Source organism: Botryllus schlosseri, chromosome 2 (assembly GCF_051294905.1).
Source record: "Botryllus schlosseri isolate E-star chromosome 2, Bs_hap1, whole genome shotgun sequence".
Taxonomy (NCBI): Eukaryota; Metazoa; Chordata; class Ascidiacea; order Stolidobranchia; family Styelidae; genus Botryllus; species Botryllus schlosseri.
In genome coordinates, this window is record NC_137237.1 from 4,239,544 (window position 1) to 4,258,693 (window position 19,150).

The window sequence follows — 19,150 nt, forward strand, 5'->3', positions numbered from 1 at the left end:
AGCTATTCGTGCGTGAGAGGGAGATTAATTAATTAAATCGATTTAAATATTGACGTGTATATTTAAATTATAGGGCTGGTCTTCATCGAGTACCTGCGTGATTCGATTCTGAATCACGTATTATGCTTCGAGTCGAGTATTCGAGTATCACTCACTATGACGTCATAACAGAACATAAATATGTCAAAGTTCAAATTTGTACCTTTTATGTCGCCAAAAAGAATATAACGCATGTTATCCATCACATTAAAGACCCATTGCCGCCTGAAAGCGCATTTATATAAAATTGGATGTAGCGACACCGACCTATGCGACCATTGTACAGTACCTGAAACAGTCGAGCATTTTTTTGCTGCACTGCAATCGATATGATTTTCATCGGAACTTTTTATTCGACAGGGCGCGCGAGCTCAAAATCACTGCAACACTCGAAAATCTACTGATCATCCCCGAAATGTTATCCCATGTTGCAGAATTTGTTATATCTTGTGGTACTTACTTGTAAATCGGTTCTTGCCCATATTTTGGTATATCGCTCATTCTAGTCCCTGACGCACCTGGCCTTACAGGCGAAAAGCGTCACTCATCTTTTCATCAATAATAATAATAATAATCACATTAAAGATGGTTTTGTATTTTTTCGACCATACCGATTTCATTGCACTTTGTGACAATGTTGTGGGATGATCATGACTTCGGAAATGTTTTATTTCCAGTAACGTTCGGACCTTGGTATATGTTTTGTATGCTGCGATACGGCCAATCAAGGTTACAAGGCCCCCACAGTGGAAAATAGTATCTAAACTATAATTCTCGTTGATAAATATACATTTCAGTGACGAGGATCGTATAATTTCAGTACTCGAAAATATCGTATTTTTCTACTCGACTCGAATCATTATTAAATACTCGATTCGGATTCGAGTACTCGAATCATTGTGCCCGGCCCTATTAAATTACCTTAGCAAAATTAATCGGAATAGCATTAAAACCATGGAATGGATATCATTTGGATGCCCAACAAGAGTGGAATCACGATGTACACAAAACCCATCAGCATTGTGCATTTTGTTCACCAAGCAGTTTTCTATACAATTGTGGTAGTCTCTGCGTGTTCCCTTGGGAGATAGGTTGAATGAATAGCCTACCCGTCTAAAAGATTTGTGGAATTCTAATCGTGCAATATCTAGCAAGCAATTAGAAACGGACTCAATTAAATGATAGGAGCTACCGTGTTCACAATTGATGTTTGCATTCCGAGGTTACCTTGCTCAAACTTCTGACAGTTGATTCACAATTTAAAGAGCGAAATCTAAGCATTTTATTGTCAACTCCCTAATTCGCTTCGTTATTTTACCGTATAGTAAACTCAAATCAGCACTCCTGTATATAGGAACCACGGGATATACATAGGATTAAGAGTACGTCTGCATGTTGCGTGAATGACTCTGAAATATAAGTAAGCGACTTTTCCCACATCGCTTTCTTCACATAAAAACCAATTCAGATGTAGTCAGATGTTTCAGTTGCAGTTGATGATTCTTGTCACATCACCAAACTGTTATTTAACAATATGCCAGACATAAATGAGAAATCCTTCCAGCATATCCTATTTAAAAGAGAGATTGGCGATTCAAGAAAGGGCAAAAGTTGGGATTGTCTGTATAGTTATGATTTCATTGCTAACAGAAATGCTATATAAGACTAACAGACAGGCAGCGTGTGCTTATTACCTCACAAACTGCGCTACCATGTTACTTTCAGTGATAAGAAGAAAGTAAAGGGTCGCCATTTTGTATGCCAAGATATACATCAACTGACAGAGTAAATGGAGCAAGTATAGATTCCTAAGCATACACTTATGCATATGGTGTTATAGAAGCGATATCCTTTACCGGTGACGGTGAGAAAGTACAGCAGAATGCAAATAGGTAATATTTTTGTGTATCGTCAAGTGCCGAGTCGGAGAGGTTCTGTTATTGATCGAAATAGAAGTCATATAATATATAATAATACCTATGATTTTATTCGAGGCTGATTGCAGCGATAAGACAATATAGACCGGGCTTTTAAACGTGACTTCAAATTTACAGAAACTGTTACTACTCGCCCAACGCGTTTATTTCCTACCAGTAAGTTGATAGGTTCTGTCAAGAATGGGAGTTTTGACAGACGATGTACCTCAGCATCGCCCGAGTCCGACGGGAGGGGTCGAGTCTACAAACAACGAGTTATGCCAAAGCAACGACGGCACGAGCGCGAATCTTGATTCGATCACAGGAAAATACTACGATGTCAAAACAGACTACGCAAACGCAGAAAACATTATGAATTACATCGGCAACGGTATCGATGGCACACAGTACACAGTGTCACCTCCCACCGGGATTTCAGACGATACGAATTTCGTCCGATCGCGAGGATGCAAAAAGGAGAAGAAGCGAACGGAATGCATCAATTCCGCCTTTTCAGACTTGCGACGACGTATCCCGAACGTGCCTCTCGATACGAAGCTGTCCAAGATCAAGACGCTGCGACTGGCCACGTCTTATATCCAATACCTGACGGATATCGTGCGGAACTCGGACCCGGAAGACGTGCGAGACGGGAGGGAATTTCGCGCTGACTTGAAAGCGCTGAGGTCGCGAGAAAGACGACGGGAACTGCATCGGGTAGGTCCTTTGTATTTTAATTTTTGATTTATTTATAATAAAATATGTTTGCACTTCGAGAGCGATGTTGCTCCTCTTTTGGATCTAAATGGCCCCCCTTTAACGACGAGCTCAAAATCAGGGTCGCAAATAGTAATTTTAAATTGTACTAGGTAAAAAATTATTAGATTTCTATCAAAATATGTAATTACAAGATGAAAAGTGCTACCAATTTCTGTGGTTTATACGAAACCGGTTCATATATATCCATAGACACGCGCCTAGCATGTCTCCCAAGTACCAGAATAATTTAGTAGAGGCCCGTTCGAAAGAATGTAACACTTATTGCCATTAAAAATACGCATATTCTATGTTCAAGAGTACAAACGAGTCGTTATTTTGGTATTAATGGCGTTTGGACTACTACGGTCAATTGGTCATTTACAACAGGACCATAGTTCTTTATCATGCTTCCTGGCCTGCCGACTGGTAGCACGCCCCACCTTCTTTCTAGGCCTTTCTAAGACACCGCATTCGCTGTTAGTAATAGCTAATAGGGTTATCAGTTGCATTTTTGGATTGTCATGTGTCATCGGTTATTGCTTTCGTTTCAATTCAATTTATTTTTGCGGCACGCTGTCACGTGAGCCTTGCAATGTGCTGCATGTAGTACCAATAAAAGAGGCCACTGAAAATTCTGATAGGGAAATGAAATCGCATTCACTCGTGGTTCCATGGTTGTATCCTATGGTACACTATACCGCGGATCGAGATCCCGATTTAATCTCTCACAGAACACAGCGAATAATACCTACAATAACGAGTTAGCAAATTGCAATTCATCAAAGCATGATTGTTTGTTTGTGGTATTCATGGTTTTTGTCGACTACTAAATGGTCAATTGGTCATTTACACCAGGCCAATGTGTTTCATTTTAATTCTGTAGCTGCCGACTTGTAGCACGGCCAACTTCTAGGCTTTTATAAGACACCGCTTGCATGGATGATATGGCGAGCTGAAGTCGGCCTCGGTCGGACTTGGACCCGCAACCCATTGGCGTTGCAGTATTGGCTTATACCACTACGCTATCCCGCCACATCAAAGCATAATTCTTTACACAGAAGCAAACCAGTGTAGCGACAAAACCCGAAGACCCGGGACACGAAAGAAACAACAGCTACCCAAGCAACCGTAATCTATGTGACGACATATCGCTTAGAAAGAAAGGACGCACAGGTTGGCCAGAAGCTGTCTGGGCCATGGAGCTCGAAAACATCCCCCCGTCCTTGATAGAACACAACATACCGCCCGCGCATCCCGACATCATAACATCAACCCCTCACCAAGCCCAACCGCAACTTCACAAATGCTACACAAACTATCCAACGCCGCATTTTGACGGAGAAGTATCGCCGACCAGTCAACAAGACCTCAGTCACAACCCGACCATAAGTAATCATTACGGTAACACACTGATTGGATACAGTATTATACCCACCATCCGCGAAAACCAGGGATATGTCAGCGAATCATTCGCGACCTACGACGACTTCGTGCCATATTTACCATACGCACCGCTTCCTCTACCCGGAGCGTCGTCTTTTAGCAGGCGATATTCCCAATTCCTTCCCCCGAACGACTCAGAGCAACAAGGTTATCAAATCGCGAATTTACAAAGCCTACCAACGATCGAATCAGCTGGACCAACCGCGTATGAGCCCGGATGTTATCAAAACAATGTTGAAGACGCTGGCGGTGACCTGCAATCGTCCGTAGTGGCTGAAATAACGCTGATTCCCGATGGAAACTACCAATGGGGGGAAGCTGAAAATGAAGTAGGCGCGATGCAAGAGAGCAAATCGATGCAGAGCAAGTTCGCGGAACTGAAGACGGTATCGGCCGCCAGCATAAGGATATCGACATCGACTGTAAACGGTAAGCTGTACACTGTACAGGGTATACTGTACATGTACTTGTACGTACATATTCGCACTACTTAGTCAAACCATGTTTGTAGTCTATTTCCAATTCTATCCAACAGATTTTCAGGGAGCACTACTTGCTTTTTCCGATTTGGAATTTGAAAAGTAGAAAGTCACGTTTATAAATGAAATAGTCCCTGTATCGCGGTAGCCGCGTACGTTTTCAAAGATTGCACCCATTCGTGGTGTCATCAGTCATTTTGAGTTGGTCGCGTCAATGAATCTTTTAATTTCGAATGTAGCCATCTCCGATTAACCGCTAATCGTATGCGATCCCGCAACCAAATCTACTTCGAAAACAACTTGGGAACTTTCCATGCCTTCCATATATTCTATTCGACTTGAAGTAGCATTTCTGTATTGGCATGTCTTGGAAATCGCTTCCGCCACTTGCAATTGAGCGATAATTCACAGCGGTAATTCTACAACTTCACAACAACGATTTAAATACATGTTGAAAATGTGGAATCACAATGATGGCGACTATCGGCCTAGTGTAAAATGCCCAAAATAGTGGAAACACCGTGAACACTGAAACGGCAGCAGCATGAGTTGAATATAGGTATATTACGAAATTTGTGCTACATCGTAGGGTCCGAATCATGTGATCAGCAGTTTCTATCATCTAACTGCACTTTTACACACATGCATCAATTATATAAAGATATATCCAAGTGGTATCACGTTGCCTGTGCCATTTTCCGGCGCCTTGTCGGGGTCGTACTCGAATACAGAGCCCCGACATATGATATATCGCCATAAGAACTGTTTGATTTGACTTTTCCCCCGTCGGAATGGGTGGGAACGCAAAACATTGTCGTAGGGTTACAAATCTATGAACTTGTGAAACTAATCCCACCACTGATTAACGAGACATGCCTAATATTCATGGCAGTAAATTTGAAAACTGAAAACGTGCATCGCACACGCACGGTTGCAATCCATAAGCTCAGCCTTGAACAGTTATGCATTGACTCAGCGGCTCGTATAAAACGACACGGTATGTTGACGATTGTTCCGATCAAACTCCGATTTCAAACGATTACATTGATATCAAAGTTAGCGATATTTAGCTATAAATGACAATGATACAACGTCTATTTAGCGAAACAGCAGGACTTCGAACACAATGCACAAGACATCGGAACTCAATTGACTACAATTGCATAACCATTAACCACACAGCGCATTATTCGAAATCCTCAGGGACAATCCTTCACGTGGTACTTTGACCGGCTTCCAAGTATAACATTACTTCTGATAAACGCACGCGGCCATAAAATGAAGAAACGGTTTATGATAATTGGATGCTTTTACGATTCGAAGTTATTCGGAGTGCGTTTTTACCGTATCACCCGTATTGGTGCTCTATCCGTACACATGAAATTATATTCAGACCGCATCGAGTTCAAGTTACACATCCTCGTATCAAAATTGCAAGTCAAATTTAAAAGGTTCGCGATGATTCATTTGTTTACGAAAATGTGGGATTGTTAAAACAAAATACACTAATTCAGCGTGATGGATGTACAATGCGCAGTTTCTCACTACTCAGTGCACACACGGCCACTCCCTTTATTCTGTGCTCTGATCGCATATAGCCTATACACTATAGCGATATCTCAAGGCACACGCACTGATCAGTATCATTATAATTATTAAATTTCCTCATTTCAAAACACCACAAGACTGCGATGCAATTAACAGTTAGGAAAATGTCGAAACGACTTGGAGTAGTCGGGGCCTACTTAAGTTATCGCAGGCCCCGAAGTAGTCTTTAAAATCAGACACCCACCAGGGCTTAGCCCTTGACGATTAGAAGAAAAGAAATGAGGGAGAACATAAAATGGCTAGTGATGAAAATGAATGATTCATGTATCGATAAGTCACATCGAGATCCACTATCCTCGAAAGTTGACTAGTATTCATTCAGTAGAAATTGCATGTATTTCGATTTGAATGTGGACTGTGAAACGGTACATTTTGCAGGTTCCGGGATATTCACCGCGTCCGGAAACGCGGAGTTGCCGTGTTTTGGAGCCACCAGAGTTGTAGAATCGAGCTGCACCGCGTAAAAGTCAGCAGACTCGAAACCGCGAAAACACACTGCCGGGAACCCGCCGCAAATATGTATCAGGATGTGCGGTTTGGTATAACCGAAATCAAATGTCAGAACTCTTGATAACGCAGGGACGGGTATGAATGAGTAATATTTTGCGTCACCGACAGCGACGGTGTCTATTTTTGCTTCCGAGTGCCGAGAGCCACACGCATTTGGTGACTTTTTATATTTACTGTATTGGTACATGTCGCAACTTTATCCCGTGATAAATCAACGCTGCCGCGATAAAAGCGCGCAGCCATTTTGAAGTTTGTAGGGAGTATGAGTTTACTTCAATCATTTCTACGATTTCAACAAGGTGGTGCCGAATAGCTAAACTCTTGCCAATTCCCTAACTCCTATCAGAACCCGTAGACTGTCGATTAGCAACAATCGTCGTATAACAGCTTCCTGGAGGTACCGAACTTCAATATACAAGTGAATAGTATATTCATATTGAAATGAATCCGACTATTTTCGGCTGACACACGTCAGGGGGTTGTCGACAGAAACTAGAATCATCTTACCATTATTGATGTAAAAACTTCATTTCAATTCTCGACTAGTTGCTGATGATTACGCTTGACGAGTGTCAGGCGAAAATGTTCGGGTCTATTTCAACATGAAGATATTACAACTACTGAAAATGTGAAAATGGGTACGCCAGGACCAATTTCACATCCCAGACACGATTGTTGATATACGAGATGATTTTCGAGTTTTTTTTCAACATGAATGTATTATTCAATGGTTTATTGAAGTTTTGTACCTCCAAGCATCTCGTCAAATACATCCCAGAAACGTTGTCATCCACATTTCATTACGTCGACATTGTATTTTATCATGATAAATAGATATACGATAAATACAGAGCTATTTCCGTGGTAACCCGACAACGAATGAGCGTCTTGCATAATTTTACATGCGTCCCATATTTTCGAACATTTTCCGTCGATAAATCACTCCGTCTGGGAAGTGATGTGCCTGGATATACAAAGGAAGTGACTTTCGAAACGTCTATGCTAATTTATTATTACTGGTGGCTGTCTCGCCGTGAAAAATATTATTTCCTGCGTGTTTATTAATGTCTTGATAACATAACCGGGACGATATCCGTTGCGAACTAGATTGAGTAGTCGATTAATTTCTGCTGCGTTGAGGTCGTATTTGGTGATACGATTGTTGATGCACGATGTCCTTTCCGATTCTCTATGCTAACGATTACCCCTGACGAGTGTAAGCTAAAAATATTTGGGTTTATTTCAATACGAATACACCATTCAATTGTATATTAAGTTCTGCACCTCTGCAGGCTCTTCCAATTTTTGTTAAGCGTGATAAATATGACATGCATAGCAAAGATTCAATCGAGAATATTGGACCGTTTCAAATCACAGCTGCTCGACATAGGGCGTGTCCGATTTGGGTAACGAGATACCGCGTTGTAGAATTTCGGTGAAGTTAATTTGTTTTCGATGTTCTTAATAAATGCTATTGGTTCAATTTCCAGTATACCATCTCCTTATTTCATATAACCAAGTCCGTCGAGTAGTAATGTACCACACAGTGGGGTAACATGAGCATTTAAGCAACGAAGAGCTTCTTGGAGGTATAGAACTTCAATTGAACATACTATAGTCTGCGCCCCAGATTGCAAAACCACGATCTGCCTTATCTATTACGCTTAACTTTTTTGCCTTCTTCTTTGTTATTTTTAATCAGTGTACAATTTACGTGCCTTTTATTTCTGTTTTTCGACTCATTTCTATCTTTTCATTTTATCGCAGTCTTGTCGTGTATCGAAATGACGAACTTATCCATATACTGAACTGAACAGTGAACTTGGACGATACTACCGTCCGTAACTCAGACTTGGACAACTAGTTAATTAGACTAATTAAAGCGAAATGCCGGTAATCTAATCCTTATATAATTTGTGAAATGTTTCTTTGCCCCAATTTTAATTCTGATTTAATATCTGTTTTTCCTGTAAATGCTGCAGGAGATCTGCACATAGTGTGAAACGAGCCAAGCATGGTGTATAGACATTTACCATGCTCGTGCTTATGACTGTTATGAGGATGAACTGTGATTTGATATGCACTGAAATTGACCCAATTTGAAGTTTTGGCGAATTCAGTAATTCTAATTCTAATTGCTATTTAATTTAGAAAAGCTAAAAATCGTCTGGTTGTCCAAGTCTGCCATAACGCAAATTCATTATTACTTCGGCGTTGTTTCTTGCCACACTTTCATTTCATTTTCATCTTGATAAATAATATATGTCGCGGCTTAAGATACTGTTTGATATAACTAGAAGTGTATCAGCAGACGAAATGTCAGAACATTACCTTATGTATATTGCCAAGCGCTCAGTTGAATGTGCAAATGGTACATTACCGCGTGGTTTAATCTAAAATGATGACTAAAACATTTCAAAAGAATTTGTGGGTAAATTGTACTCTTCTACCGTATTCCCGGTGGTATGTCGACAACTGCATTTTCTTGAGTATATCGTTTGAATTTTTGTTTCGCTTGCAGAATTTTTCATAGTCGCTTCTAGTACCGTCTGTTCATTGCGTAGTGTATTTCGGAAGCGTTATGTATTTTCATCACTTACCGATCATTGCCTTAATTCTGGGAAATAAAAACTCAGTTTTGCAACAGCTCCTTTGATTCACATATTATCGCTGCCAGTAGTTTCATGGCGTAACAGATTTAGGTAGTATGTAGGCTACAGCACATCCCCCATCGGCCTCATGAACTCAAAACGTAGGGTGATGTTTGAGGATAGTTTTGAGGCGTTTGACAAGCGGCTCCACGTTAGTGAGTAATCAATCAGTTTCGCTATTACTAGAAGGAATAATATTTATGATTTCTAGCTACACGCTATTACCCTACGCCGCGACGACAGATAAGAGATTTCGTTAGGCTGATAAACAATTTGGATAACGCCCCTGTGATTACATTAAACTGACACCAATTGAAATATCCCAGGCCCGCTAATGACGCGAAGATTAAAGGAGGAATGCTTGCGCGTAAGTTGGCTTTCGAAACGGATCCAATCAGAAACTAAATCCGAATGGAAATGACTTCATCATTTGCGTAGACAGAGCGGTCTGGAATCTGGATGCATGGCAACAACAAAGAATATTGTGATACCGCTGTGGTTTTCGTAGTTCTGACAAACTGTTTGCTGCTTCTGACCGAATACAAAATAACAAACAGCTTGTGCACGCGACTGTTTGGAGCGTGCCAGTCAGGCCGGCAGTTTCTGTGAAGTATGTATGAATCAAGATGGATAAACATGAGGTGATGCCGCAAGTAGTGTTTGTCACTAATAGTCCTGCTACCAACGTCACTAGTTCACTAAACACCGACTTGATCAGACCATTCAATGAAACATTGCGTCTTGTATCAAACCGTTTGTAGAAAAGATGCACTACAGTCAAATAAATCCCCATTCTGTAGGTGGAGCCAAAACATCAGGCGATGAGACCTAATGTAGTAGTGGTTCCCAACCGGGTTCACCCTTCGCACGAACCCAAGGAGTTCGCTGGAGGTCAAAACACACAACCGTCTCACGAACCAGAAATCACACTGATTTGTAGTAACTATTCATTATAATCTTTTTGTAATATTTTAATGACTTTGTTCTTTTAACACTTTTTTGACGCACAGTTCAAATTGTGCACCAACATTTTACAGACACTAATGTACTTATAGATGTGTAATGTGGTGTTATTTTGCTTCTGTGATTAGTGGAATTCGCCGAAGGCTTGTAGATTAGCGTACGGGCCAGATACATGAATTACTGGACTGCGCACCAGGTTGGATGAAACCACATGCCGGTCTTTCTGAAATCAGTAATCGCCTAGCCTGGGTTGATTCGTGGCATCTACAATGTGTACATTACCGGCCACGCATATTTATTTTTGTCCTTGATGTTCTTGCGGCATATACACCGACTCATGAGGTGACATACACACGATGTGTGCATACTGCATATATGCATACCCAGCACCGTAACTGCCGCACCCCAAACCCCTCACTTGGGGGGGGGGGGGCGAGCTCGAAGGGGGCCCAAAATTACTTCGTGAATTAACGTAAATTATAGAGTAATTTTTGAAAATTTATGCAACATTTCAAATTTTTTCGCGCTATGCGCGATTTCAAGGTGCCACATATCATTATTATTTGGTACTCTTCTCCAAAGAAAAGAACACGCAAGACTTTTAGAAATTGGCTTATCGGCGTTGGCCAATACCGCGACACAGCGCACCAAGACATATAACGATTTAGGACATATTACATGAGACTCCAATTGTGCCAGAACGATCGATCGGCAGCGTAAAAACCTTGGCCGAAAAGGACTGCCCTTACGCTGACCGAAAACTTTGTTATATATACAAAATACATAAAGGTTTAATTGTCCATAGCCTAGGCTCCTAAATGAATGGCGCCGAATGTTCCTGTCTTGGCAATCTGAACCTCAGAAGACGAATTCCATCCCGCAGGGAAGAATTATACGCCAGTAAAGAAATACTAATTTGAAATCGTGTGCGTCTTTTAGTTTAGTACGTTTGCTCGATTCTATATTTTTTCATATAGCAGACAGGAGGTTACGAAATAACATTATGTAACGAAGGTATACCAACGGGTCCGCCCGCTTGAAGATGTTTAATTATTATTTACGCGCCCTACAGTTTCCAAGACACCTCACTCAGCTCTACCGGTAAGTCTGATAAAGTGAGCAGAGAGGACAAGAAATTGATAGCAATAAATATGCAATTCCCGATCTTATTGACCGATTATATCATTAATTATCGAAAAATTTTGCGCGTAGCGCTGGCTCACTAAACAGTACGACTGATTTCGTGGCAAAAGCGATCAATACATCGGGGGGGGGGGGCGGTTTATCACCCTATGGGAGCCCAAGACCCAAGTTTTTTGGGACCTGATGAAGTTCTGTTTCGTTCCTGCGAACGGGTATACGCCCGAAGATGTTCAATTAATATTGAGGGGTCCTACCTTTTCAAATACATCTCACTCAGCTCTATCGGTAAATCTGATTACGTCAGCAGATAAAAAGTGATAGCAATATATATGCAATTCCAGATGATACTGACCGATTCAATCACGAATTTTTGAAATTTTTCGCGCTTCGGGCGTCTAGGCTAGAATAGGTAGCTCACTAAACGAACACCCACTATTAATGACAAGTAGCGGCAAAGAGCGGGTAGACAAAGAGGGGTCTGGGGGGCGAAGCCCCCCAGAAGTCCGGTTTATCACCCTATGGGGGGCCCAAGACCAACGTTTTTTGGGGGGCTGGCGAAGTACTGTTACGGCCCTGTGCATACCACGAGTGCATGATATGCATATCATATGCCGCTGGACAAGGAAGGCGCAGCTGCAGAAATAGCCTTGTAATGATTTCTCCAAGTCTTGCTCCACGTTTCCATCATGCTGATCCCGATAATGTTGAGCGACAAGCGGAGAAGTAATGGATACCAGTGTTACCAATCTGGTCTCTGGCCTGACCCGGCCGGGGATCCTACCCACGACCCACGAGTTGGACAAGAACAATTGGGTAATGGACATATCATTACTTTTCTGGAAGGAGCAGTTCACGTCAGACTTGGAAAACGGCATAGTGCAGCGAGTTGACAAGAATACCCCTCTCGCGAAGGGAAATCCAATGCCAAGTCGCCATCGCCTTACACCGTACAGTCATAGTAGATATTGTGGCGAATAATAATAGGCTAGCCTGCTTGCATAGTAGCTGTAGACTGCGAACAACATCCTAGTTTTTAAAACTTTACATTAGTACAACGCCGTACTGACTCCCGGCTAGCATGGGCGATGGTTATTATTATTATTATTAAAGGTTTTCAGTGGCACTTATCACCTGTTAAGGTCTTGTGTGCCACGGACGCAAATAAGATCAGGAAAAAATCAAGAAAAGGGCACTCAAGAAAATTCAAGAAAAGGGCACTCAGCATGACAACGGCACTCAGATGTATCTACCACTTGATAGAACAAATTCAGCAACAGCGGGCGATAAGGCTGGGTTAGACAACACGTGAAACAAAGTGAAATGAAGATTGAGCCTAGTACACTCGTCGCGCAGAAATCTGCGATAAAATTGATATTCCGGACATACAATAACAAAATGGTACACCGTTTCAGGTACGTGACAACGTTCACAAAGGGGGGACGGAACACAACCGATTTTAAATAGGTGACTCTTCAGCTTGCAGTGTCCAGTGCGGAGCCGGAACATGATGGAGTCGAATAGACGATTGGAGAGCATCGGCGCAGGCGCGAGGATTGATTCTCGGAACTGACGGTAGTGCGACCCGGTGTCCGAAGAACGGTATTGTTCTTGCCAGAGGTCAACACACAGGGATCTGATTAAGGCCTTGGCTTCAGGTAGCGAAACTGTCGCTGCATCGGTTGGAGGAGGACATAACGATGCCGTCCTAGCAAGTTCATCGGCTTGAGTATTACCCGAGATCCCACTGTGTCCTGGGATCCAAGCCAGAGTTACATGGAGGCGCAGATTGGTGATCTGAAGTAAGGATTCGAAAATATTTAGTAAAATAGCGTTGGTGCTGCACGGTAGCTGTGTTCGCGATACATTTGAAATAGATTTGAGGGCACCGAGACAATCTGACAGAATGATATACCGAGAGTGCGATGAGCCATGTTCTGTAATCCACTTCAAGGCATGAAGAATGGCGCTCAATTCGGCGGAATAACTGGAATATGCACTCGGTAACGCTTTGGATAATTGAACGGAGTGGGCGGGAATGAACAGGCCGTAGCCAACACCGTTCTCGGTCTTGGATCCGTCAGTGTACATCGTTAGGAAACCTGCGTATTTTTCAAAAATGAAATCCAGGCTATTAGATAAGATAACTGGTGGCGTGGAGCACTTCGATATAGTCTCGCAAAGTTCGAGATCGACGTTTAGACACGGCGCGGTCCATGGGGCGGGAAGAGAGGTTGGCTTGGTATGCAGTTTAACTGCTCGCAGTGAGGGTATCTGTGTGATTATATTAAATGTTCTGAAGTTGGGGTTTGTTAGATGATAAATCTCGTGCCAAGTTCCTTCTATGAGCTGTTCATGGTACGGAATCATCGATGGCACCGTTTGCAATTTACAACGGAGGTTGAGACATAGCTGGATATGACGAAGACTGAGCGGCATCTCATTACAAGCAGCTTGTAGCGCGCATATAGGTGAGCTTCGCATCGCCCCACAGCAGAGACGTAGTGCACGGTTCTGGATTGTTTGGACTTTCGCAAGGTGACACTTCGGGGCAAAGAAGTATGCTACCATCCCATACTCTATGACAGGACGTATCAATGCTCTATATAGCATCAAGAGGGATCTTTTACCAGCGCCCCATGCCGTCCCTGTAAGAGTTCGTATAAGGTTGAGTCGTTTGCTACATTTATCGACGATCTTGTCGATGTGGTATTTGTAGGACAATGTTTTGTCGAAAGTCACTCCTAAATACCTCACCGTATTTTGCACTAAAATGGATTTACCTCCGAGATGCAAGGACACCTGGGGGAATTTTCGTTTGCGAGAGAATATCATGGCCACGGTCTTGGATTCCGAAATAATGAAGCCCCACTTTTGGCACCAGTCGTGTATGGCGTTGAGGGATATTTGCACATTATCAGCGAGTGATGGGATAGACAATCCACTGTCCCAAACAGCAACATCGTCTGCATACATCGCATGGTCACATTTAATAATCTGTGGTAGATCATTAATCATAATCGAGAACAGAATCGGGCTAATCACACAACCCTGGGGCAAGCCATTTTCAAGGGTATATTCTGCCGAAAGAGAGTTTCCAACTCTCACTTGAAACACCCGCTCCGTCAGAAAGTTTTCAATCCACAAAAGCATGTTACCTCGTATTCCCATCTGGGAAAGTTTATACAGCAAACCTTTTCTCCATACCATATCGTATGCACTCTGGAAATCGATGAAAACGGAAACAACTGATCTCTGATTGTTGATCGCTTTGTAGGCGGTATCGTGGAGACGCAGAATGTGATCGAGAGTGCTCCGACGTTGACGAAAACCGGATTGACTGGGAGATAATAGATTGTTCGATTCAACGTACCACTTCAACCTGTACACAATCATGGTTTCCATTATTTTACAAATGTGACTAGTTAATGAGATTGGCCTATACGACTTGGGTTGAGACTTAAGTTTTCCACTTTTCAGGATGGGGACGACAACTGATCGCTTCCAGGATTCGGGTATTTCACTTTTGTTCAACGATCTGTTGAACAACGCAAGAAGATCAGTGAGCGAGTTCTGAGATAAATTTTTAAGCATTTGATAGCAAATTGAGTCACCGCCGGGAGACGATTTACCACGTGAAGCAATTGCGGACATCATTTCTTCCCGGCTGAAAGGGATATTAATTGGGTCCGCAGTAGAAGAGGAAAAAATAGGCTGAATCATGCTATCACACATTTGGTGCGACTGGAATGCCTCTGTGTAGTGATTGGAGCTGCTGACATCACAAAAGAGTTTGCCGAATACATTAGCTTTTTCATAGTCGTCCGAAATAGTGATATTATTGTCAACGATATGTGTGATTGCTCGAGATGCAGTTTGACCGGAGATTGACCTTACCACATTCCATACCTTTTTAAAACCCGAGTGCTCGTTCAAGGATGCACAGAATTCCTCCCAGCATGTGCGTTTTGCTGCCAAGATCGTTTTTCGGCATTCTGCTCTCATCTTCTTGAACTGTACCACGTCTGCTGTGGAGAATGTCCGCTTCATTTTCTGAAAAGCTGCTTTTTTACGACGGATTGCTCTTTGACACGTTGCAGTCCACCAAGGCACTGGGTTCTTTTCGGGGGTCTTCAGACGCGGTATTGTTTCCTCAGCAGAGACGAGCAGGAATTTTGTTATGGTTTCGTTCAAACTTTCGGCATTGACATCTCGAAGGTCATATGAGCATAGTTGGTCGTTCACAAGTCTCGAAAATGTAGGCCAGTCTGCTCTATTAAACATCCATCTTGGCGGTCTTGGTATTCTGCGAAGGATCCTGTCGTTGTAGGTGGTGAAGACGACAAGATGATCGCTCCCAAGAAGTCGCTCTGATACCGTAGTCAGGCATTTTGCCGCAATATCTCTAGAGACCAGTGTTAAATCGATAAGGGACCAGCGATTCACTGCATTAGTTGAGATGTTGAGTCTGGTAGGAGACCCTGAATTCAGTAACACCATGCTATGATGGTCCATAACATCATAAAGCAGCGTTCCGCGTTGGTTGTTCATGTGGCTCCACGACGTATGGTGAGCGTTGAAATCACCGCATATAATGGCCCTTGACGATAAACTATCGAAAAACTGCAGGTCGCATCGATTCAACGTACAGTCTGGGGGTATGTAGACATTACAGATGGTAATATTGCAAACCTTCACCGCGAGAACTTCGAGTTTGGATTGTTTTGTAAAAAGAAGACTTGATGAGAGAGTTTCAACGACGAAAATGCATAACCCACCCGAGTGAAGAGTTTTGTCTTGCCGATATATGGTATAGCCATGTATCCTAGGAGAGTACCTTTCAACAAGATGCGTCTCCTGCAGAATTATAACGTCAGGTTTCGCTTCTAGCGTCGCGACATAGTGTTTGAGTTCATGCAATTTTCGATAGATACCGCGACAGTTCCATTGCATCAGGTTCAGCGATTGGGTCAAGCTGAAGGCTGTTCTGATGCAGACAGAGCAGAGGACTGACAACGGTTGTTGCAAGTATCAGAGACTGATTTAAGGGTTGCACTCTCAACTGTGTACCCCAGGTATTTGGAGGAAACTTCCGCGACTAGGCTAAATACATTGCTATTCCCGTCTTTGCATGCTGTAACAGCAAGTTGTACGATTTCCGCAACAAGCGCTAGTAGGCGAATTGGATCGAGTTGTGCTATTGCTGCAGCTGTGCTATGGACTCGGACTGGGGGTTCTCGGGGTATGGGCTCATTATCGAAACGTTGGTTATTACGAGGCACGAAGTAGCGTAGGTCGGCGTCGTTGGGGGCTGGTGTCGTAATGCGCGATGTATTCCTTCTACCATGTCTAAGCGCTTGCGAGTACGCGAGGTCTCGGCTTGGAACGTTATTACTAGCGAGCTCTACATCTGGCGTAATCGGGCTAGGATTTTCGCGTAGTAGTAGGGTTTCTTTCGCCTCGGAGTAGGAAACCTGATTGCGTTCTTTAATTATTTGTATCCGCGCTTCTTCCTTGTATTTAGGGCAGCCTGCGTAAGCGGCACTATGCGGTTTGTTACAATTGAGACATTGTACTAAATTTTTACAGTCGCTGTGCTCATGATCTGATCCCCCACATTTGGTACAGCAATGTTTTCCACGGCATTTCGTCGCTGTATGGCCGAAACGGTTGCAGTTGTAGCATCTGGTCGGTGGCGGGTTGTACGGTCGGGTTGGGAATCGGAGATAGGCGAATGTTAGAAACCGGGGGACTGTAGTGCTAGTGAAATTCAAAAGAACTGATTGGCAAGGTTCAAAGCCTTCGTCTGTCTTCCTACGAAATCGTTTGACATAGGAAACCTTGTACTTTTGGAACCCGTCCAGCAACTCGTCATCTGATATCTCTATGGGCACGCCCCAGATCACAGCCCTAGATGTTGGGGGTTTGGGTAAGAAAACGGAGGCCTTAATCGGGATGTTAGTCTTTGCGTGGGTGAGCGTATCGCATTCCAGGAGTTTCTTTACTTGCTTAGCGTTAACACAAGATATAAGCAGATCGCCAGAGTTAAGCATGCGAATGCTTTCCGAACTACCGACAAGGTGAAATATTGCACTGTTGACTGCGGTGGGGTGATATTGCCTTAACGGCCTATTTGTACCGGTCACCAAAACCTTTAAATTATTTCCATCGGAGCACAGCGCCCCACTAGCTACGTTTTCAGCACTGTTGGACGATGAAGGTGGCGCATAGTGTCTGGCAGGAATCTTAGCATCTGTACTGCAACTCTCATCGCTATCGCCAAGGTTCTCGTCTTCTGGTCGGACCCGCTTCCTTAGGGAAGTGTGATCCGACACCTCCATTTTAACAACAAGGGAGCAATGTATCTGTCCCTTCACTTAATGCACTTATCTGGGTACAACAAGCTATAAGCAATTCCACGTAACGACTTTCTTCGGTATTCGAACGCTTTCGGCGACCAATTATCTACCTGTAGCAGAGACAATTACGAGCTCCGCACGCGGCGACGATCACTCGACGAATGATGGGCGATGGTTAGGCCACGCAGTTGAAAAAACACGTTTTTAAAACTTCACATGACTACAACGCCGTACTCTCTAACATGGGCGATGGGCAACGGGCATGGTTACCACAAAAGGAGTAATATTTTATTAAAATAGTACAGACGGGCCCACAACAAGACATATCATGATCATAAACGTCATTTTATTTTGAACTATGAGCTGCGTACGATACCTGACGACGCTTTCCAGCAACTATAATGAATCGATATTGGGGCTATAGACAGACATGCTACTAGCTCAGGGCCGGGCAACATACGGCCCGCGACGGCATTTTGTCCGGCCCGCGGTCAGCTTCTCGTCTTACATGATAATGTGGCCCGCGGCCGATCAGACTGCCGAGATTCCCCACTACTTGCTTACTACGTCAAATTTTAGTGACTGTATGTTAATAGCCTATATTCGTGTGTGCGCACTTCGCAGCGTGCCAGAGTGGAGCTTACGGGTAAGTTCGTCGAAGCGAGAACACTTGCACTGTCAGCATTTACTGTGTACTTAACTCCAATGTTGTTTGTGGTAATCATGGTGTTTGTGGACTGCAATGGTCATTTACACCAGGCCGATATTTCTTATTTTTGATCCCGTAACCGGTTGCCCGACATATGAGCATGCGACACAGTGGAAAACGATAGTTCAGCATGGAACACATCAGCATGCGTCACTTCAGCATGTGACTGTATAAGCCTAAAACTTACCCTAACCCGAAACATAGCCTAACCTAACCTAACCTAGCCTAACCTACAACCTAACCCTAACCCAACCATAAATACAACCCTAACCTACTACCCCTAACCCGTAGTTTAACCCACATGCTCATGTGTCGCATGCCAAATTGTCGCATGCCGAAGTCTCGCATGCTGTAATGTCGCATGCTCATATGTCCACGGACCCCCGTAACCGCCAACTGGTAGCACGGCACAAGTACAGGCTTTTGTGAGACAAAAGTTATGTTATGCCGATGAAATGGCGAGGAGGAGCCTAGATAAACCTCCAACACTTAAGTAGAAATTCTAGTGTCGGACTCGAACCCACAACACATTGGGTATTGTAGCTGTGGATTATACCACTGCGCAAACTCGCCA

At 43.2% G+C, this 19,150-nt stretch overlaps 1 protein-coding gene across 1 annotated transcript; it reads left to right on the plus strand.

Annotated features, from left to right (window-relative positions):
• The first annotated feature begins 1,609 nt into the window (after nucleotides 1-1,609).
• LOC145433075 (uncharacterized) lies at nucleotides 1,610-9,400 on the plus strand. Its single transcript, XM_080309981.1, has 3 exons — nucleotides 1,610-2,672; nucleotides 3,773-4,586; nucleotides 6,623-9,400. Exons 1-3 carry the CDS (start codon nucleotides 2,157-2,159, stop codon nucleotides 6,706-6,708), a joined length of 1,416 nt encoding a protein of 471 aa, XP_080166107.1. The 5' UTR covers nucleotides 1,610-2,156; the 3' UTR covers nucleotides 6,709-9,400.
• Nucleotides 9,401-19,150: the final 9,750 nt, after the last annotated feature.

Excerpts from the sequence above, each read along its gene's own strand:
- LOC145433075 (XM_080309981.1), top strand. The coding sequence starts at position 2,157 with ATGGGAGTTTTGACAGACGATGTACCTCAGCATCGCCCGAGTCCGACG. Across the intron at positions 2,673-3,772 it reads GACGACGGGAACTGCATCGG|AAGCAAACCAGTGTAGCGAC; the intron begins GTAGGTCCTTTG and ends TTCTTTACACAG. Across the intron at positions 4,587-6,622 it reads ATCGACATCGACTGTAAACG|GTTCCGGGATATTCACCGCG; the intron begins GTAAGCTGTACA and ends TACATTTTGCAG.